Below are 24,561 nucleotides of genomic sequence, written 5' to 3'. Positions count from 1 at the left end.
ATACGTAATTTATTATAAAAATGCGGTTCGTCGTATTATAATTTTACCTAAACTAACTTTTAAGATTTTAAAGGGTGGCAAAATGGCCCACATACAGAGTATACAGATTTATTTATGAAAGGAACCTAAACCTCATCTACCCAATTTCAAATATATTAAATATACTAGGGGTTATGATGATAAGGGTCAGGGCTAGTATGGATCCATAAAATGCTCGTCTATCTATCGTCTGTAAATTACATACCTTGTTTTTGGTGACTTTGGGTTTGTTGTTTTGAGCCTTTGACGTTCTATGGTGTTTGTGGTGCTTACGCTGTGTCCTGGGCGATGTGCCGTTTACTGCAGCTGAATGCTGTGGCACAGGGGTCGCCGATTTTTCGGTCACCGGAGCTGCTACAGTGCCATTCTTCGACACTTCCGCTTGTCGAACGCTTAAAAAAATAACAATTTGATTTTACATGATGCGCATACACAATATTTATTTATTTATTACTGTACAGAACGAAGATAAAAAAAATAAAAACGAAAACAAATGCATATCTATTAATAGAAAATGATGTAACTTGTTTAGCCAAAAAGGGCATATAGAATGCGACATTGTAGTGGATTCTCTGTCTCAGTGAGTAGAAACTCTAAAATTAATTTAGGAAAGTAATACTGAAAATCAATATCGTTAGCAAAATGTTTTTTTAAAAACTTCAAACCAACGGTTTGTTAAGAATTCAAAAGGGTGTTACAAATCTTTAGCTAGTTGGTAGGAGTACATTCGTATGGAGAGAAGTACATTTTAAAGTTGTAAAAGAGGCAAACCATAGGAATTTTAGCTTCACTCTTTCCAACAATTGAGATTCCCTGGCAATTAATGCATTCCAAAATAGCAGAAATATGTATATACAATTATGTGGTGAGCGAACTAAGAAACAATAAATGATTTTCAATGAGAAACGTAGTTATACGAGTAGATAAAGTTCAGAGTATATTCGCTGAATAAAATCAAAAACTTTGAGTGATTTATAGCAATATGCCTCAATATTTAATGTATGATCATACATTGAGAATAAAATAAAATCTGAAACTTTAGCTACAACCATTAGCTGAGGGTACAAATTCATTGTTAATCAAATAGTCTGAGGGTATTATTTGAACTGATGATTGAGTAAATAATAAATTATTATATTAGCTTACATTTAACGCGATTTTAAGGACTCGTTTCAAAAAACGAATCAGTGTAGATGGTTGTAAAAGAGTGCAACACGCTAAGTAATATAATATAATATTATAAATAGACGCTGTAAAATATCTGCACTGGTGCAATTAATGTTTAATTGCGTATTTACAGTAGGGTTGAACTTCTCTAATGACGATGACGACGACCGTCTATCAATAAAATGGTAAGTATATAAAGGGGGTTTGCCTCAAATATATTATTTTTTTTCGGTTTTATTTTTATTTTTTTCAAAGAACAAAAGGAAAAAACAAATAAAAATCATAGTGATAATAATAATAATAATAATAATAATAATAATAATAGCGAAACACCGTCAAACGAAAAACGTAATGAAAAAAAATAAAAAAAATATATGCTCGTTTCCATTAAAAGCAAAAAGTTACGCTTGAATTATCGGGCGTTTGGGCTGGCGAAATTGATATTGTTTTTGTATTATTGAAAATAATATTGCGTACGAGCTTTAATGTACGAAACTATTGTGCTGTAAAGTAATAAACCCTTTCGTACGGATGAACTTTTTTTTTTTTTTTTTTTTCCGGATATTATGAAATGCCGAAAAACGTCAAGCGCAGAAGACATTATTTAATCCAACTTGACGATGTTGTTATTATTTAGTTTTCGCACTGTCCAATTTCAAAAACTAACTATGTCAATTGTCAGTACAATCAGTACATATGTATATTTAACAGTCGAAGGATTGTTATACCGTCCCCTGCGGTAAATAAACAATATATACACGAAACTATATTATAATATATATATAATATATAATATATATATTATATATATACACACAGCACTGTAGTAGGTATATAATATAATGTCGCTGTCAGCTAAAGTTACGCGCGCGTCACGTCTCGATATATATTTGGCCGGTGTCTAATGCGGTTTTGAATAAATGCGCATAGCCTGCAGCTTGTGGATTTGCACTGCCGCACCGCCGTTCCGAGAGGGCGATACAGTACATTATAATATGCGGAGGCAACGGGGGCAGGTGGTAACACAATTATTATATGATATAATATATAATATTATATTTTATCGTAGATTTATAAATTATTCACGACGAAATCAATCCCCTGAGTTTTTCAGGAAATAACTCGAAAATGCACAGCGTGGTATATAATATTAGCTGCAGAACGTATAAATGCGAATAAGAAAAAAAAGAAAGGAAAGAAGAAGACTTTTCGTGTATACTGTATAGTCTTATTTGCCGCGTTTCCGGTTGCAGATGAATATAATATGACAGATTACGATTTATTAACATTTTAAATTGACGTGTGCAATTGAAATTTATATATATTACACTATATTATATCGTTGTAGAATACGGTCTGCAGTCGGTGTGAAATTACTTAAACCCAACGTCGCCGTGTCTAAGACAATATAATGAACCTATTATATAACTACGTGTGTACCGAATTCTAGACACAAAGTAATATGTGTGTCGCGTTAAAATTAAAGTGATGTACTTACGATTTGTGTCCCAAATCAACGAATTGAGACCGTCGGCGTTAAATTAAAGAAATACAATAGTATCATGTTCGACAACTGTATCTGTAGATACAAGAGTCGTATTTTAAATAGAAATAAAAGTAATGATTGTTGACAATTAAATGTTTAATTAATATCGCATAATTATATTAATTAAACTTTTAAGTCAATTTTTAAAACTGGAATTATTATGAACATGAAGTTTTAATAATATTTTTAACCACGTCTATTGTATAACACCAATATTGTAGTCATTCGTGTGTCTTCAATAAATGGGAAAATAATGTCATAAATAAAAACAACTTAAATTTAAAATCGTTAACCAGAAACAACACTAGATATTCGTATTTATTTTTACTATGGGATATTATGGTTTTTGGGTAGAAAAAGAAATGTAAGGAACGCAATTCGTCGTAAACATTTAAATTGTAAATACAACGATAGTCACAAACAGCATTTGTGCCAAATATTACAGTTAAAAAACATAAATTATCGGATCCAATAAGATCAATGTTAATGTAGTTATACGCACTGAGTATGAAAGTTAGGTAAATGCTATACTATGAAACTATAAGTAAATCATAATTCATAAAAGTATTCACACCACTAATGAAGACATACGTACATTGTATTGAAAGCTTTTTAAAACATCCTTTGTTTGTGTTAAGTATTATGTAAACTGAATTTTATATAATTGAAATACAGCATTGAGAAAAAGTAGTATTTTTTTAAAAATTATCTAGGTCTCCAGTTGAGGTTTAGTTTGCACTAATAATATTATAATAGTGAATCATGCATGTTTTTGATTTGTTCGGATTTTTGTTGATAATATACATTAGTGGTTTTTTTTTTATGTTTTCATGACACTATTGATGTTTACATATTTACTTTGGGGTAAATTCACTTGTGCAAAAGGGGAACAATCGAATTGGTTTTTGTCTTCCGATATTGGGGAAATAAAGAGCCTTCTTTTAATCCAAAAACTTGGTACTTTTTTCACGTCCAAATATGGATTATATGCAAAACTGGAAAACCCTTTTATAATTTCACGTGACTGTTTAATATACACATTTTTTTTTTTTTAAGTGGTGGACTTTATTTAGGCTCTAAAGCACAACTGTGCAGTGCTCTCGGGTAGACGAGAGGGCGCGCTTACAACTGTAGCCGAAGTATGTGTGTTCGAAAATCGTATATAAATATAATATTATTGTATTTTAGACCTTCGTATAACTGAAAACGGTGCATTGTTATTTGAATAAACGTTAGCGACGCACATTCGTCGTGACGTTTCGATTGTTGTGTACAGAATACGCGTTACTTCTGTATTGTGATTTGTATGAGTACTTGGAAATAGATTTTCTGGGACGTTTACTACATGTATTTATGTGCACTTTTAAGCACGCTCTTAAACTCGCGACAATGCGCTACAATAGTACAATGTCGTATTAAAACGAATTAGTTACGCGCGTTTTAAACACTGCGTTTCTAACATCATCATTATTATTTATATATAATATGTAATACAACTGCTATTATAGAACGAATTTGTGCGCGTACACGTGTCATCGATAGATTATAAATGACTACGTGAAACTGAAATTAAGATTCAAAAGCAATCATTCCAATTTAAAAAAATTAAATACCTACTTATGTCTTATATTATTAGTATTTGTTACGTATATTTTTAAATGTTAATAGAACGTGAAACGTGATTGATGCGCTTAAGACTGATGATAATAAGTAATAAAATAATAAATATTGATGAGGAATGAAGTGATAACAGCAGCATTGTCAATATATATGCCGACATTAGCATTAATAAGCTTTTTATATTTTCAGACAAGCTATTCAAATAATATAAATACTTGACACCGCATTAGAAACTATAAACTGTAATATTTTCATTATTTTAATTCAATCATTAACAGCGTGCTTGAAAATTTAATCATTGTGTTTAAATCAGTTATTTAAAATATTTTATGCTTTAACTCAACGACAAAGTAAACAACTAATAAGTTATTTGTTTTATAATACAATTGTTTATAAAAATAATAGCTGTACATTTTTGGAGTTATCGTTAATTTTATTACTTACATTATAAATTGTATTAATGAGACCAGTCTTATTAAGAATATTTAGATGGAATACCATTGAATTATATGATTAAAATAAAGTATTTTGGTAAAACTAAGAACTATAGAAATTAATATTTGCTGGGGTAATATAAAATGAAAACCATGAAAGAGACGAGAAATTGTACATAATATATTAATCCAATATCCAAATGTACACAAAGAGTGTGAGAGTCATTCAAGGACTATAATTTTAAGGAATGACAGGGATAAAATTAGAGTTATGTTAATAGTAAAATTAAAAAGTTAAATAAATGAAAACGTATTACAACAAGGTTATTGTTCTCAAATATTTATCGACACTATAATATGTGTGCATTTGAACACTTTAAACTACCTACGTATCCCGTATTCGTATTGACCTTATACCGTTGCCGTCTATTTTAGTTTTCAAAATTATTCGCACAGCGAATTTAATTGAATTTTTAGATAATTAATTTATGTGCTATAATGTATTTATTTACTGCTGGCAATGAAAAAATAGTTCAGATAAAAATACATTTTTCTTATAGCTGTTTTTTTTTCAATGACGCATTTATATATAAACCCCGTTTTAAGTAGAAAAATCTTAAGAGGATTTAATAAGAATAGATTTATATTTTTAAATTATACTATATAATATATGACATGATTATCTTCATTAGAGTGGAATATTTGAAATTTTATTAAAAATTAATGGTATGCCAGTTTATACTGCTATTAAAATAAATTTGATATTTATTTTATGATGATTGACGATGGAGGAATGAAAATATACTGTTATCCAATGCAGGATAAATTTGCTCAAAAATACGTCTACTAGGACATACATTTTTATAATAATTATTACTACCATTATTATTAATTATAATTTATAATTTTGATGTAAAGAGTAAAGAGTGATAGATAAGTATAATTTATTTTAGTTTCGTAACAATTTTAGCTTATTGTAAGGAGTTTGTATTGTATTTGCTTACGCATCCAATATTATTTTTTATGCCGATTGGTATTGTTTTGACTTCGGTGATCTTATACAAACATTAATTGCAGACATCCACCAATGAACTAAAGTTATATTACAATAACAATTATCATTGGTGTATTGTAATTTGGAGGGTACATGGGTATTTACTTCTTTAGTTTCTCCATAACCTTTGCAACTACTAACTATTAATTATTACCCGTTTAAAAAATATCTATTATGGGTACTATAAATACTTTTATAAATAATAATGTGTTAAGATTTAAAACACATTTATTAACATCAGATAATTCAAATTGGTGTTGTCACCTTGTAAAAATCATTTATTTTTAGATTTTACTTTGTGCAATGATAAGGTTTACATTATTGTCATAGATCTATGTAATAAGATGTATGCATATGAACTTTTTTTTAAGCAATACATCAATGATAATAATCAACTTTTCGACTAGCATATAAATAATATTATTATGTTATATACAAGTTATTTTACATACTATAATCTATATAGAATACAATCATGCATTTTATTTAATAAATAGATTACAGGTATTACCTTTCCCTGGATTCGAGTTTGGGTTTGGTTTTTGGTTTTTGAGAGGTGGTACCCTTTTTCTTCTGGTCCGTGGTCTGTGTGGGTGTTTGCAGACGCACATTAACCGGGTCGTAGTTTTTCCTCAGCACTTTGTTAATCCGGCTCAGTATGTTGTCCACAAACCTATTATACTTGGTGATGTACGAAGAGGGCAAGGTCACGGGGTTGCTGGCCATTGCACCTGAAGATGGACCAAATCGTAAATAAATAAAAAATTATTTTTGTCAAATTCGCGACCCGCGGTCCTCCTGCCATCCGCATAAAATGTACAGGAATATTCGTTTCGGTGACGAGAGCACGCAATTTTTTCAAAAGTGAACTCAGAGTTACCGACCATTACGGTCGATTGCATTCGCTTGGGAGATGAATTTTGAACAAAAAAATTATTTTTTTCTTGGGTCTCTACATCATAACACGAAACTGCTGACCAAATTTCATGTTCATAGCTTCAGCGGTTTCACCTAGACGATGATTTTCAGAGAGTCAAGACATGTTATTAAATACATTATATATGTATATATATATAAACGACGAGTCTATCTTATAATAGTGACGTAAGTAATAAGGTAATGAATAATGATAAATATTTTCTATGTGAAAATATTTAGAGAAACAGATAGGTTTTATGTCGCACTCGATTAGTGTCGAATAGTATCAGGCACAAGCACTCACTGGGTGTTAAATCTTGGTTGATTATTCTATCGTTAAATCGATAACTACGCACCGGAAAAAAAAAATAAAATATTTTAATATCATATAAACTTTGGGTTTTAGATAGATAATTATTAAGATTTTGGTATCCGGCAAAAAATAAAAAAAATAATAATGTCTATATAGTTATCCACGTAAAAATCAAATCTTAAATTTCAACGAAACAATTTTGCGAAAACATATCCGACTACCTCTTAAAACACGGACCTCAGTGTGAAATTCATATTTATTATTTACACTCCTTCATCTTGTTTTCTATAGATCGAAGTAAAGCTCATGACTTTATTATACGTGTCTGTGGCATGACGGATACTTTTAAGAAGTATGATATAACAAAAAGTCATATTAATGTTATGGCAGCCACGCAATGGTACGACGGTCGTTAATCTACATGAATTTATAGTTTGTCGGTATAATACGACGACTGTGTATTTTCACACACAAAATTCGATGGATAAATCATTGGATTAAAAAACCGATTTTCATAGTTTGATAAAAACCGCACTTGATGACTGACAAAAAAAAAAAAAATTTGACCAGAAAAGAATACCTATTACTTCAACGCATCGCTTACCACACTATTTCCGATCTTTATAAACGGAGTAATAATAATAATAATAATAATACACAATACACTTTTCAAACACCATGCTTGGAAAAGCATTCGATGAAAATCGAAAAAAAGAGAACAAAAACCGTCATCATCAAATCCAATATAATAAACATTGGCAGGTATACACGGAACGACAAAACAATAGTGCAATATAATATAATAATGATAAAAATGTTAAATAATAATGACGTCCGACGATGATAAATGCACTCGCAGCACGTCATCGTCTGTGCGGTAAATTAGTCTGTTGTGCTTGTTAGTCTGGGTGTACGCGTGCTTTCGATATTTGGGCTGTCGTGATTTGTTTAATATAGAACGACTTTTTTTGTAGTAAACATTACGTCTAAAAGCGTTTAAGTTTTTAAAAACAATTTTTTTTTACGTAATTTAAAGATGTTAGAAGATAAAATGTTTGATTTTATTTTATAATTGCAAAACATTTTTATCACTACAGTTGTTGTTTCAAAGTTTTTACGGTTGTTTCAAACATTTTTAATTTTTAAATTCCTGTATCCAGATTAATTTTCTCAGAACTTGAGTATATAAAAATTGAATTTTTAATTAGAAGTCAATAATAGTTATAACTTATAAGTATTTAAAGTTTAAATGAATGTTGTAAAGGTACTTTGGTACCTCGAAAAATGATTGTCCACTGTAAGTCTACAACTCCGCTAATTTAAACTTTAAGTACTTATAAGTACTCAAAACTAATTTTATAGGATGAAATTTGCGCACATTGATTGTTTTTCCAATTTAATCTTGGATTATGTAGCATAATATCGCATTTTGGTCAGTCGTGCCACCTGCGTCATGATTATAATAGTTGTATTATTGTTACCTATGCCGATTACAATATTAAATCTATTTAGAAATTAAGTCAATAATAATAATAATAATAATAATAATAATAAAGAACATTGTAATTATACATATTACCAATAATTGTGGTTTTCGTTATGAGACGATGATTTTTCTCAATGTTAAAATTAATACGACGTTTTTGATAATATTTATATTTTGTGAATTTTTATTTTAACCGTGTCAAAGAAAATATTTTTAAAAAAAATCAAATGTATTTATATTTTAATCTCAGATATTTATTTTATTATTATTTTTTTTTTGCAAACATCGTAAGTATTATTTTTAGTTCTATTTTTCAATACAGAATATTATTTTAGAATAAAAAAAAAAAATCTAATTATTATATAAAATAGACTAAAGGCTTTTATTTATTATTAGAACTTGTAAATGTCTAAAGTTAAATTAGCGAAATAATTGTGGTGATGTAACAGAGGTTGATACACCACAAACTTTTGCTCTGCTGCTCCGTTTATTTAAACTTTAAATGCTAATAAATAATAAAACATCAGTTCAACAATATTTAATTTTAATACAGTAACAAAGTTTAATGTATAAAAAAAATATTACTTTAGAGAAAAAAAATATGAATCACCCATTTAAAAAATAATAATTCTAGAAAATGTATTATGTGTAGTGTTGAGAATACAAAAAAGCGCTTTAGAGAAAAAACGAACTCTTCAAAAACTAATTAGTTATGTCGCACGTGACATGAACGAATTTCTAATACCAAAATAATAATGATAGTGAAATATATTTACCGAAAATCCGTTAGCCCACCAGCGGTAGTATTATTTTAACGGCGTCTTGTCGTATTTTGTATATGCATATAAAATATATATATATCCGCATTGCATAGTATATTACTATGCATATCACATAACGATATTTAAATATTATAATTATAGGTTTAGCGATGACTCGTCCAATAAAGGACGCCCCCCGCAGAGAAGTATTTTACTAGGTGCAAAATATTTTTAGTGTCAATACAAGTAGAGTGAGCAAGCGAAGCCCCCCACAACCTTTAAACCTAAATTACACAGATAACGAAATTAAGAATAATTTTATAAGTGACCAAAATAAATGTAATAATAGATTCGTAGTATTAGTGTTGTTTCATGACTGTATGTACGCCAATACTAAAGTAGGTACCAACTGCAGTTTTTTATAATAGGTAATTAATATTTACTGTTTTGGCAATAATTATTGATATAAATAATTATGAATTATAAAAAAGAAATTCTTATTCGTAATTATTTACTTGAAAATTCCAAACTATTAAAAAATATTTTCTCAGGTGGTGCAAATGCACCACTTGACCCCTTCCTCCAGGCATCTCTGCGTCCGAACTACGTTTTGGTTGGTCGTAAGTGGTGTTGATAGAGAGGGGGGTTACATCCTTAGTGTTAAAGTACATGATGAATTTATGTTCGCTTTAAAGACCTTAATAAAAAGACGGGAGTATTCTCTTACTCGATCGTAGCAATAAGTCATTCGAAAATGCTCATTCTTGTTTTTTCTTTGTCTACAAAAGAATTTAGTTAAGTTTTGTTATTTGAATATTTTTAGTAAGCACATTTAAGGACTATATTTTAATTTATTTGAAATTTTCATATCATTTAAATAGTGTTTGGCAGTAGGGATACGAATATTTTTTTTTTAAATAAAAACTTAGCCTTTCACTGTAAGTTTTTAAGCAGACGGCTTTATTAAAAATAGTAATTTTATTTAACTAAATTAAAATGTATATTAGCAGTTTCCGAGTGATTAAAATATAAATTCTTATAATAATAGTTTTTAAAAGCGGTTTTACAAAAGTAGAAATCGGATGATCGGATTTAATGTTTATTATCCGAGGATAATAATTTTTACAAATTACAAAATATTATTAATAGCTATTGTTTTTGTGGATCTATTGTTCTTAACATGTACACTAAGTAAAAACTCAAAAAATTGTCTTTAGAATTTTGATTTAAATGATACAATTAAAATGAAAAAAGTTATCCGAGTGAAAATTTACTTGGAAAAGAACGGTTTTCATTTGAAAAAAAAAATATGTTGGTACACAATAGGACATCATAAATGGTATAAAAAAAAATCTGAGTATTTAAAAATTTGGTCTTTAAGTATACATATATATATATATATATATACATATCTACTAAAAAGATTCGGTAAAACGAGAGTTTGAATAAATTGATTATTAAACAGGAAAATGGGAGTTAAAACCGAGTGAGCGCACTCGGTGATTCGGTTCATGTGAGTAAATCGTATATTCGTATGATAGCATCGACAAGTCCGATCGGGTCGCCGATCGCGAAGACAAATCTGTCAAAATCGCGTCACCTCGTGGGAGATTATTATCGCAGACGTCGCGGCATTTTCATACACAGTGACGACAGAGTCGTCGCGATATTTCGTCAAGATTTGCCGCCTGCGCTTCGCCTCGGTTTTCGGCGGCTCGTCCCCTTAGATACACCAAAAACGAGAATAACAGAGTAGGTAACGCGGAACCGACACGGAAACGCGGTTATTTGCTAGCTAAAATCATCGGCGGCGGGTAAACGACCACGCCGGTGTTTGCCCGTCGTTTCGCCACGAATTCGCTACCGATGTGTCATCATCGTCGAGTCACAGATCGCTCGTCGTGCTCGGAGGAGCGGCGAACACAATAATTCGAAATATTTCACGAACGAGTTTGAATAATAATATAATATCATTATTCATTAATAACGTTGCATTGGCCGTTGCGGTGCAGTCGAATAACGTATTATACGTATACCGCGTGCCCCGGATGACGGCACCGCTGAATCGCGCAGGAACGTCGACGATAATATTATTAATATTATATTAGTATTATTTTGGCGAAGAATAACGGGACAGGAAACGATTTCGACCTGCCACGCGTCCGAATTAAAAACGCGTACCAACCTACAGTACCCACACACACACACACACACACACACACACACACACACACACACACACACACACAAATAGTAGGTACGTCCTAACGTAATTATTTATCGGCTATTAATCCGTCTTGCGACGGTTGTTCGCGCGAAATGGGACGGCCACCGCAAAAATAATAATAATAATAATAATAGTAATAATAAGTGGTACGCGCGCTCTCCGGTCCGGAGACAACGGCGCACGACTAGTTTGGCCTCCTTAAAATTCGATAACTGCATTCCTGCGCGAACCCGACGACGACGGCTGTGGCAAATATACGCGGCACCGCCGCAATCGAACGTTATTTGTGTTCGAAAATAAAATATGTTTATACCTACATTATCATATTATTATTATTATTATTATTATTGCACTAGAATAGATGACGATTAATATTAAAACCGCACGCCGTGCACACACACACACCGGACGGCGCGCATTTGAAATAATAATTAACGATTCGCGCCCAGTCCGCGACCTAGCGTTTTCGTCCGCTAACCGTATTCTATGACGTGAAATTATGTAAACACGTATTACTGTCATCGCGACTTATACGCTACGAAGGGCTATAAAAACCGCGAAAACGTCCCGACCGTTCAAAACGTACGTTTTGAAAACGTCTTTTACTGGAGGTTTAAGGATTCGCGTGCCGGAAACGTGTTGTGCGACGGTGACGTACTTTTCGGAGACGCGTTTAAATGCCACGGACGGCTAGTAAAATTAAAATATTGCTATCGACTTACGTTATTTGTGTGCATAGTATAATGATATCATGTATATTATATCTAGTCGATATAGATGTCGACGAATATCATAATATTATAATAAAACATGTTCGACACTGTTAGTGGGTACACGGTACACGTATTTGGTTTATCCGGTTTATTTTACTTAGCTGGTTTTGGTTTTTATTAGAGTTCAACACAAAAAAAAAAAAAAAAAAATGAACAGTTGACTATAAAACAAGAAAAAAAAATACTGCTTGATTTCCTTGTTAAAAGATAAATCTATTTTTATACGAGAATAATTTTTCGATATTATCAAATAGCACATCCTATCATATGTTTGTTTGATGTTTATACAGATCTTTGGAAATTTATTCAGCCCCTAAGGGCGAACGTGATAGCGATCACGATGATCAGCTGACTTCATGTTACGAGCGTGCTTGGTGCAATGCGTTTCAAGTTAAGTTTTATCGTCATTCGTCAGCTACATCTACAAAACCGCTTGTTGTTTTACAGTAAATGATTACACGTCGTGCACGCAAATTTCGCCCACATAATTATTTTTTTTTTAACTACTGAATAAAAAAAATCTAGGGTTAGGTATTTAAAATATACAAAAAAAAAAAAATTGTAAGTATAACGTTATGATATCAGTCATAATATTTTAATATATTATTTATGTTAAATTAATGTACCACGCAGCATTATTGTAATAAACGTAATACACGCACCAACCACATTTATTGCATACAACAATTCAATAACATCACATTTTATAGAAACAGGAAAAAAGCTCACGTTGTTGGTTATTTAAATATTGAATTTCAACATTTTATTTTCTTTCTCAAAAATGGTTGTTCGACTAGAATAATTGTAAGTATTATAGAAAAATGATTATGCCATTCTATTTTCCTGTCTATATAATATAGGTTATAACTCATATAAATGCAAATACTTTTTTTTAACGGAAGTCTATCAATATTATAATAATATCTAGGGTTCGAAAGAAAATATAAAAATTCTAACATACACTATGGAAAAGATTGTAAAAATTACGTGTACCCTATACAGTATGTAATAAATTGAGTGAAATATGTTTTGAGCACTAAAATTGATAAAAAAAAAAAAAAAAAAAAAAAAAATGTAGTACCTACATTTACATTTTTCTTCAAAAATATTGTCTACGTTTTTATTAGAAAGTTCATGTAATTTTCCTAACATAAAATAGATATGTAACATATTATTAATTCAAATGTTAATCAATAACCATAAAAATCATAACGCATTGAGTAAGATGATTTTAATTTAATTAAATGTACGTTTGAAAATTGAACGTTTAATGTAATTATATTATTAAGAAGTCACAGATCATTAATTGTCAGACAAACATTGTTGGATCAGCGTATGTATTACGGGCCTTCTTCTCTATTCGATTATAAACTGAAACCAATTATATTATTACAATCGTTGTCAAATGCGCGTCGAGTCACTCGATGCTATTGTCTTGTGCGTAAGTGCAGAGTACAAAAACAAAGTGATTTTAATTTGGTGAATTATTATTGGATCGTGACTGGAAGTTACTATAGCAGGCTTCCGAAAATGCGTAACGCATGCGACACCTGTACACACATTTATATTCGTAAAAAAAAAAGTAATAAAAACCATCGCAACGGACCAAATGTAAATTAATCGTTTTTGATAAGAAAAAAAAATCGTAGAACGCGTTTAAGTAATCGGCAGATGAAAACGGCTTTTGTAAATGTGATTGAAAGTAAAACAGTAGACATTTAACACTGAGTCGAGATACAATTACGAGTGTACTGTACATGGGGTACCCACCTTGGTGGAGATCCGAGAGAAATTTCCCCGGGGGCGGCTGCGGGTCCCGGCCATTTAGAAAGTACCAGTTTTCTGGAGAAATGATTTTCGTGGGACACGACATCGTCGTTGTATTGGCGGCGTATATCTTATACATATATACTGCATTATAATATTCTATCGGAGTACACACGTACACAACGTGTAATATATAAACAACACGTCGTGTGTATGTCTACGATTCCGGTTGCTTTCTACGCAGCTGCTAGCTATATATAGCGTCCGCCGTCCCGGCACGCCCACATGGTCGACACATATACGCGACCGATATGGAGGTCACATCCTTGAACCTGTTTCGGTGGGAGCCCGCGCCCGTCTTCGCGCCCGCATCCGGATGTAGGTTTCCGGAATACCACTGGACGTGGACAGGTCGTGTACAAGTAAGTGTATAGGGCATAGGCACTACCTATAATAATTAATAATACATTCCTCCTTTTAAATACGGATCAACAGTGTGGTGTACATTTTCTATGTATGCCAGATCGTAAGAAAATAAATGAAAGACAATAGAGATGTGTAGGTTTTATTGGTTTTAATAAATTATTAAATAATAGTATAAGTTCTATTGTACGTGTAATGATATTGAGAATTTTTATTTTAATTTAAATGATTTATTCACCCGTTGAAAAAATGCAGACATTTCCATTTTCCTTTCTTTGAAAGTTAATAATGGTACAAGTAGTTGGGTACCCGAGGATTAGGACTGGCGCAGGTAATAATAATTATTATTTATGAGTATATTTATATACTCTTTCTAACCGTAGCTCTCTTAATCACCTTTTCTCTCCTTCTCATTCTTTCACTCACTCACTCTCTCTCTCTCTCTCTCTTTCTTCTTTCTCAGTCTCTCATTCATTTTGAGATAACATGGAATTGGTGACGTCACATTCTAAGCTCGTTTTCGCTGAGTATATACGTGAGACAGGTATACGTACTAGTCATTTTATCAGTCCTTTCGCCTTTATACGGATACGGATGTATAATATCTACGTTTATCTGCAAAGCTAGGTACAACTTTCTAGGGCCATAGTCTTGGCAAATATTATTATTATCGTTACGGCTGTATAGCTAATCGTATTCGATTGGTACACGATTTGTACATAGTTTGGAGTGAAAACGGTCGTTGGTCAACGACAGCAAAAGATTGAATGTAAATTTTAACATATAAATATATTGAAATGTGAACATTAAGATAGGTTATAGTGTTATAGTTGTTAGTTAGCATAACTGGTTATAACGGTTCTATCGTGTAAAAATGTAGTAATTGTACATCCAAACAAGATCTAAAATAATTAGTATAAAGTTGAGGTTAAATTCAACGTGCATCACGTTAAATCTTAGTCATTTTTTTTTTACACAAAAAATAATTATGTGTGTTTCATAATATATTGATTATATAGTTCCTGAAAAATAGCTCGAGAGAATTTGCGTATAAGGCGAAGTAGAATGAAAATAATTATAAAATATTGTACTTATTACTATATGATATCGTGTAACGCGATCGAGTGTCTCATTTGTATAATTAATATTTCCTTATTGTATCGATATTACATACTTAACCACCACCATCACCACGGGCTTGATTGAAGTATGCACAGCGTTCGTTTACTTATTGGATCATTGAAATTTTATAGGACTGAATAAATTACACGTGTTAAAATACATACAGAAATAAAAAGGATAAAAAAATCAAAATTAATACACACGGTACAAACCATTCAGAGGTTTATAAACAAAATACAATATATTATACCTACCTAATATTGTAATTAATCACTGCAGTTCGTATATGTATCGTACCCGCCGTGTGTTGGAAAATCGTACGCGAAGTGAGTTGATGATAAATCACCGCAAAAGTTTTGGGGGAAACGAGCTCGATGTGGCGTAAGTATTCGCCTCAATCTATAATAATACTGTACGACGCGGTAAATGTAGTAGGCACCGTATTATGTTATATTAATTATAATATTATAAATTGTTAATTGGCCGTCGGAGTCGGCGCAAATCAGAGAACGTTACACCTGACGACTCGTTAACTGTTAGGATGTTTTTCGTATTTTAAATGATTTAGCGATGGCGATTTGATCGATCGTCACTCGTCATTGCGTTTTATACACCGATGCACTTTGCGTGTATACACATATTGTATTGATGTGAGACCAACAAAATCGCACGTGGCGTGTACCTACCATAAATTTGCTCGCTGTTTCTTTAGCGATTATCGTGTTACCCGACAAATAAGGTCCAAAAAGTCGTATAATTTGACATAAGGTAGCGAGCAAGCGTTCCACCGCTGTTTAAAGTGTTTATATAGAGCCACGTCTACACGTCGTGTGTAGTGGGCAACATATATTATATTATTTGTGGTCACACAGGACGACAGGAGTCGACTAGAGAACCTAACGATTTTAGTCGGCGAGGGAGGGGGGAGGGGGGTTAACAACTAAATCGTCGCTGGCGAAATGTGGCCCGAAGGAGTAAAAAACGATCACGGGTTATCGATTCGTAGTAGTGAAACCTAACGGCGGCGGATGCGGTGGAGGCGTAACCGGACGAAAGTTACCGGAAGTCTGTGTATGCACTCACGCGCTCGGCCTTTGGCCGCGGTCCTGGTTTCGCCGGACTCGTCGTCGTCGTCGTCGTCATCGTCGTCATCGTCGTCGTCGTCGTCGTCGTCGTCATCGTCGTCGTCGCTGCCGCCCGTGGCCGCGGCCGACGTTTCGTCGTCGTCGTCATCGTCGTCACGCGCTCGCGCGGCTCGGCCGTGGGCGGCCGGCGTGATCGACGGCCAGTACGGCAGCGACCCGACGGACGCGACACCGTCCTCGTCCGCCGACGATCCCGCGTGCGTTGGGAACAGGCGACAGCAGCGTGACGGTGTGCGGTCCGTCCGGGTCAGCAGCCGACGCGTCGTCCACGTTACCGGCGTCGTCGTAGTTGACGCTGGACGCGGCGGCTCCGTCGCCGGCTGCCCCGTAGTCCAACGAGTCGTCGGCGGGCGTGGACACGGACAGGCCCTGCGCGGGCGCCGCCGTGGTGGACGACTGTCCGAACGCCAGCGTGCTCAACGAGGACGTCTCGTCTTCTTCGTCGTCGTCTGAGGTCATGCAATACACAAGAACAACAACGTCCGTTATTTTTCGTCCACTATGATGTTATGATATCGTGTACGATACGACAACAATAACAATGACAATGACAATAACAATACCAATAATAATATGTAATAATAATAATAATAATAATAATAATGTTAATATACTAACGCGACATTTTTGTTAATAATAATAAATAATTATAATATTATAATATAAGCGATTTTAATTATTTTGTATTTACAAAAAAATCTGACAAACCCGCATCCTCTCGGCGGCCGCGAACATTGCGAAGTTTAGATAGCACACTTAGGTAATATAAGTTATATAATATTATAATATAATACACCGATTTGTTTCGTTTTTTGTTTTTTTGTTGTTTTTTTTTTTTTTACCTGATGACGAAGACGTAATGTCCCTTTTATATTATGTAGGTACTACAATAATTGCATACTTCCTTCGTGCTCTCGTCGTCGCCGGAGTCGCCTTCATTTTCTCGTCGTCTTCATCGCCGGGTTGCAGCTCACAGTACGACGATAGTATATATTATTATATGGTTATTGTATATCATATTATAGGTATGTGTGTAGTGGTCTATTTGTATACGGATTTTGAACGTTTTTTTATCCCTATCACACGAAAATATTTCCACAATCGAGATATTTTGTACGATCGAGATTCGACCAAACCCGCGGATCGACGTTTTATAGCGAAGAATAAGTATTATTTTTATTATTATAATATACCTCGCGTCACGTCTTTGCACACGTCGTGGTTGAATTTCAAGTGAAAAGTGAAAAACTGAACTTTAAGCCATACATCAGCGTATTATAATATAATATATGTGTTTGATTTATACTTACAGACTATACATCATCGCGTATCTTAACTAAATCACGATATCAATCGATATATATTATTATTATTATTATTATTATAATTTTATAGGAGGTTATAGTATTTGGTCGATATGAGATATTATGTATTAACGGTATTATACGCACGTGGATTTATGCGCTTATCATAGTAATAATAATAATAATAATAATAATAATAATAATAATAATAATAGTTTGGCGTCGAGTTAGTATGAAGATATAATGCGTAGTGCTTGGACAGGAAACGCATATTAGATAACAATATTATACATAATATATATATATATATATTATATATATTACATATAATATAACGGAATAAGGCTTTTCCAACGAAATTCCTTGCAAAGTTCTTGCGAGTTTGCGCAACATTTCACCACCACACCCTTCAGATATACATCACTACACCACGCACAGTATAAAGCAAAACACTACGTTTATCGTGTATATGTGTGGTGTGTGTATGTCAGTGTTGTGTGTAAATGTGTGCGTAAAATACCTTCACCGTTATTGTTTTTTTTTTTTTTATTATTTTTTTTTTCATACCTTAACCGTATACAGGTACTATAATTGATAATATTACACGCTACGATAACGAGTAACGATGCTGTCTAATATTACTCGGCGTGTGTATACGAATCGTATGGTGCGGATTTAAATCATAATAACATAACGTGGTTTCAATGTATTCAAATCTGTTTATTTGCTGAAATATTTGCTATCACAGCCATGTGTTTTTTTTTTAAAATGTTTGATAAAAAAAAAATAAATAAATAAATAATAATTCGTTATGACACTCAAAGATATTATTAATAATAAATCTTACGCTCTATATTGAACACGAATTCACATAATTTTGTTTTGACTGTTATTAAATGACACACTATAATATTATTATATTCATATTTATGTATGTATATTGTATTCGTTATTCGAGTAGTTGTTGTTTGGTAACAAATTGTCGTAAATAAATATATATATATATTTTATAAATTATTAGGTATGTATATGTATAAAAATAAATTATAGGTGTAATATTATAGCGTTGAAATATTGAATTTCTAATATCTAAAATAAGTTATTAATAAATAAATAAATAAATAAATAAAAACTTTAAATAAATAAGTTTTGTTTTTACATTCTTAAATCTATGTTTTTGTTGTCGTTGTTGTAGTTGTTGTTGGTTTTTTTTTTATTGTATATCAAAGTGTTTTTGATCGAGTCCGTTAAGTAGTGAGATGTGTTTCTCGATGTTGTTTTTCACATGTCATATACAATGTAAAAATGTGTATACATAGATTTTTTTAATGTACACATTGTCGTATCTTGATGTTATGTTTCTGTAATTGTTAGTCTCCCGCGGTCGATCGGGTTCGATCAACCTAAAAAAAACAAACAGACACACAATGCCCAAATTACACTCGTGTCATAGATTCCAATAGATGGCATATATAGAATATAGATAGGTACGTTATATGGCATGCGACATGCTACACGTACATCAAAAAAGAAAAAAAACTGGGGAAAATGAAAAAAAAAACTGAACCAAAATTTGTCCTCGTCGGATTGATAAATTCTAAGATATAAAAGGTCCGCTGATCGTTAGCGGTCTAGAAATTAAAATTACTTTGAAAGATAATAACGCGATATTGTACGTCGAATAAATGGCTTTTTACAAGACTCGAGTTGATACAGTAGACGCAAAGGTCATAGAAACATTTAAAAAATAAAAAAATTAAAAAATAATAGTTCATATATTTTTATTAACTTTACTTATGATAACGTTTCGTATAATTCCTTAACGATACGATCGGGGACGAATTTTGGCCGAATTTTATACACATCGTAGTTGGTTATTTTAACTTGAATAAATGAAATGATCAAATGGATGAGTGAAAAATATTACATTTATGTCGTTGAACTATATATTATATATACATTTATATTATGGTAGTAGTATAAATATATATATATATATATAATATATATACAATGCTCGTCCTGTGACTGTTATGAAACTGGTGTGAAAAGCAATATTAAATAAAAATTACTATAAAACATAATTGTTATGTGTTTATGTTTACAGTTTTGCATTGTTCACTGTTCGCAATTTGTTTTGGTAATATGTAGTGCTTTTGTGATGATTTTTCGGTGTCAACGATCGAGAGTATTAATCATTGTTTATCGAGTCACCGTTATCAGGTGTGTAAAGCGAGCAAAGAAGAAGAAGAAGAAGAAAAACATGATAATGATGATGATGTGCAACGAAAAATAAAACAATTGTAAAGCAAATAATATTATTATAAAAAGTGTGCACAACAGCGATTTTCACAGCCACGTACCATTGCTGGGATGTAATAACTATGCTCACTATACAGAATGCTGCAGATGTATATTATTAGTTAGAGACGCGTGCGCGACGATGACATATATCGTATCCGAGATCGGATTTTCTCCGTACGAAATTGAGAGAAACGTATTTATTTAGTTATTGGTTTTCGAGTTTCTTTTTTTTGCCGAATGATATTATCACAACGCGTTCGTATATCGTACGTTTGGCACGAGAAATTTACAATCGTAGAAAATAGTGGTCGCCTAGAATACGAACAGGCGAAATCGTCAAAACGTTTGGCACTCTCAACGGGTGATCGGGGAGCCGGTGTTACCACTGTCCGCTTCCATTGTCCGCCTTGTGTACTTAATCGATTTAATAGCGTGTCATCTGGTTCGACAAACTGGAAACGGATATCGATCCGATCTGATGGACACAGCGCACGGTTAAACCGACGCTTCAACATTGTTTTCGGTATAGAACAGTTCACACGAGCCGGTTAGTAATCTAACCTTGATTGGCAGAACACGCAGTAGTAGGAAATCGAACACGTTTAATCGACACTGAGAAAACGTCAAGTCCAACGCGAATATTTTTTCAAACGCAATGATAGCGAATCACGTACTTTGTATTTTTAATTTTATATCTATATATGGACGTATATTAAAGTATCTATAAATTATTAAAACCGGAGAAAAGCCCAACCCTAAATATTCACGCGAAATGAGGTGAGAAATATAATATACAGTACGTGGCGTAGAAAAATTAAGTGCCGCTTTAAACCGGATTTACACTATACGTTTCATACAAGTTGAATATTACATTCAACCCTACACAAAACGGGTGTAATTAGAATCCGACTTAGAGCTTTTTTTTTTTTTATTATTATCGTCTCATTCGACGGTGCAGCGTTTAAAGACAATAGAAGAGATCGTCTAGTGACGTTCAAATACATTGCCATACAATTATACTGCGTACGTGAAAAAGTAATATTATTTAAGCGTGTAAATCGAAAACTGACCTCCGAGGATATCTTCGAAGAATCTGTCGAAGTAATCGTCGTCTTCGTCTTCATCATCGTCGTCATCGTCGTCGCCACCGGAACTCGCGGCTGCAGGGGTAGCTGTGGCAGCGCTACCGGAATTCGATCCGGAAGCAGCAGTCGCTGGATCGGCGGCACCGTTGACGGCGTTTGCACTGGCTGGTTGTGGCACATCTTCTTCTTCCTCGTCGTCATCGTCATCGTCATCGTCGTCATCGTCTTCTTCTTCCTCGTCGTCGTCGTCGTCGTCGTCACCGGTGATGTCCAAGTCGACTACGTCATCATCGTCGTCATCATCGTCATCGTCGTCGTCGTCAGTGGACGCTTCCGGCGCGACAGCGGCGGGTGCAGACGGCTGAGCCACCGGAACGGATTCAGAAACAGGGGCCGGTTGCACAGCGGACGTCTCTACCGACTGTCTTCCGATTTCTGGTGGTGTGGCTACCAGCTTGTCGGCTGTCTCGGGTGCGGCCGCGTTCGCGTTATGATGTTCCTGTTCCGGTTCGGACGTCGAGCTAACGATAGGCGATGAACTGGCGCTGTACATCAGCGCGCAGCACCCTAGACTCACGATCAGCACCCATTTTATCATCTGTAACACCATCGCGGCACAAATAAACACGCTATGTCGTTATACATATAAATACACACACATACACACACACATACGATGATCTACGCTTTGATTGTATTATGTACACGCCTGTTGTTTATGGCGCCCCCTCGTTAACGCTGTGTTTGGGGTTCGGGGGACGCCGCGCTTAGAAAAGTATCTTTCAAAAATATAAAGAATCGAGACCTTGAAAAAAAAAAACCGTGTCCTCGTGGCTACGACCCTGTAGTTTCTAAAGTACATATATACGAACATTGTGTGATAACTATATGTGTTCAGAGAAGAGGGCATCGGCCGGCACTCGGTATTTCAAGTTTAACGGTTTTTTTTTCTTTAAGGTCGACTTTTTATTTAACCGTCACCCAGAAACGTGGCAGAAGCATGTCGCTGACCTACACACGTCTGCGACACCGACTCAAAACTGGTTCAAGTGTATACTTGAATCATTATGTAATAATTTATTATTATTGGTATAAAATCACCTTGAACCTTGGCGCGTTCCCAAAACACCGCTAACAAACCCGTCACAGAACCACCACATCGCGTGTACCCTATTGCTATATAATATGATAATATTTATAGTGTATTTATTACTACGGCACTACGTCTACTTATGTGTATTTTCTTTTTTCTTTTTTTCGCCATCGTTTTATTCGATTTATATTGTATTATAATATTATATATAACAGATATATATATTATACTTGAATTGGCGTAAAAAAAAAAAAAAAAGAAATAACCGATTAACAAATAAAATAAAACACCAAGCTAACAATAAGCGCCTTTGATTTGCCAACTCGTATAACGACAACCTGGAAAAGCGTTTGCGTTTTGTGCGATCCCAGAATCCACGAGTGGAGGAATTCATACAAGAAGTAATAATATTCTCACCGATAGATTGCGAGAAGGAGGCGACTTGACATCGCTGACCTCATTAGGGGCACTAATGGAGATCGTGGTAGTATCCAGGGGTCGTTTAAAATATTTTTCATCCTGGCTCGCATACATCCTAAAATGTTTAGGGTAATCTCAGTCCGAGTCTACACGCCAAATTAAAAATATATTATATTATTATTTAAATTTTTTTCTTATTTATCGAACCGCTGAAATTGGCGTTTCGATTAAACGACACGATCCTTTGAAACACTATGTAATATATTATGGTAAATATTTTATTTGTTGTGGCCTATTATTGTTGTTGATTAAAGCGTACGAATTTAAAAATATGTATATATTTATTTTATGTTTATCGTATAGCGAAGAAGAAAAACACTAACCTTTGAAATGTATTTAATAAAAAGTCTTCTAGAAGTCAGTAAATTCCGCAAAACGGAATTGATTTACGGCTTACGATCCGAACAGCAGTCGCGAATCGATGGAAAAAAAAATTGTAACTCGCAACACTATGTAATGGCACGCACGCACGGAATATTTGATGGTAAACGCACGCGAATCAGCAAACCGAACACACTGCAGCAGTTGCACGACTCTCCAACTATTCAGTCAACTCTTAAATGCGCGTACTGAGCTTCGGCAATTGACTAAAAGAGTAGTTTAAACTTAGAAGAGCTATATACCGGAGAAGGTGCCGTTATAGCTGATGACCTGCGCCGTGCCAAGTGCGCGCCAAGAAGACTTTCCCTAGGACGTGGTCCCCCTCCCCTTCATCCTCTCGACAGCCGGAGAACAGTATTTTTTTTTTTTTTTTTTTTGAAAACAAAAATCATCAACTATAATACACACACACACACACACACACACACACACACACACACACAACGTTCATATCCATCTATAATTTTCCAATGTGAAACTCATTTTGTACATCCTATTTTATACATACCATCGCTTGCATTCCAGCTACCCAAAATTATCATACGGTCTTACGTTAGCGTCAGTATTACACTAATATTATTATTATTATTTTTTATTAATATTTATTTTTTTTTAATCAATATTATTGTTATTTAAACATCGGCGTAACACGCAGAATGCCATTACGCTGATAATACATAAAATATATTACCTACTTCGAGTGGTATAATATAAGTATGCGACGAATGTAGTCGCCATAATAATATTAAAAGTTTTTACTGTTGCCAATGCAAATCATAGCATATTGTTCACAGAGTCGACAATAATATTGTATTCTGTCGCTAAAATTTATTATCGTGACCTTGGTTATTGATATGCTTGAATATGCTTGCACACATTTTTAACCATATCTATTACTTTATAATTAATTCATGAAAATTTATAAATAATAATGATTTCGTTGAAGTCGATTACAATATTATTGTATAGTAGGTAGGTATACGTTATTCGAGATGACGTGGTATGATGAGGTGCGTTTGCTCGTATTCTTGTTTTGTTTTAGGTATATTATATTCCAACGCATTGCAACGGGATCTCTGTATGAAATAATTGTTAATGAACGCAATTATTACTGATTTA

General features: G+C 33.4%; 1 protein-coding gene across 1 annotated transcript in view; it reads right to left on the bottom strand.

Annotated features, from left to right (window-relative positions):
* The window catches only part of LOC112593295 (acidic repeat-containing protein-like), a 34,773-nt gene extending 11,094 nt beyond the window's left edge, over positions 1 to 23,679 (bottom strand). The window contains 7 exon segments of the mRNA XM_025337668.1: positions 245 to 431; positions 6,372 to 6,591; positions 16,734 to 16,974; positions 16,976 to 17,244; positions 21,474 to 22,086; positions 22,999 to 23,116; positions 23,385 to 23,679. Of these exon segments, the coding sequence (XP_025193453.1) occupies positions 245 to 431; positions 6,372 to 6,591; positions 16,734 to 16,974; positions 16,976 to 17,244; positions 21,474 to 22,086; positions 22,999 to 23,115 (1,647 nt within the window). The 5' untranslated portion in view covers position 23,116; positions 23,385 to 23,679.
* Between the last annotated feature and the right edge of the window lie 882 nt (positions 23,680 to 24,561).

The sequence above is a fragment of the Melanaphis sacchari genome, unplaced genomic scaffold (genome assembly GCF_002803265.2).
Source record: "Melanaphis sacchari strain LSU unplaced genomic scaffold, SCAv2.0 Contig1_pilon_pilon, whole genome shotgun sequence".
NCBI classification, from domain to species: domain Eukaryota; kingdom Metazoa; phylum Arthropoda; class Insecta; order Hemiptera; family Aphididae; genus Melanaphis; species Melanaphis sacchari.
Note: the sequence above shows the minus strand (reverse complement) of the source record. Positions and strands in the feature narration are given on the sequence as shown.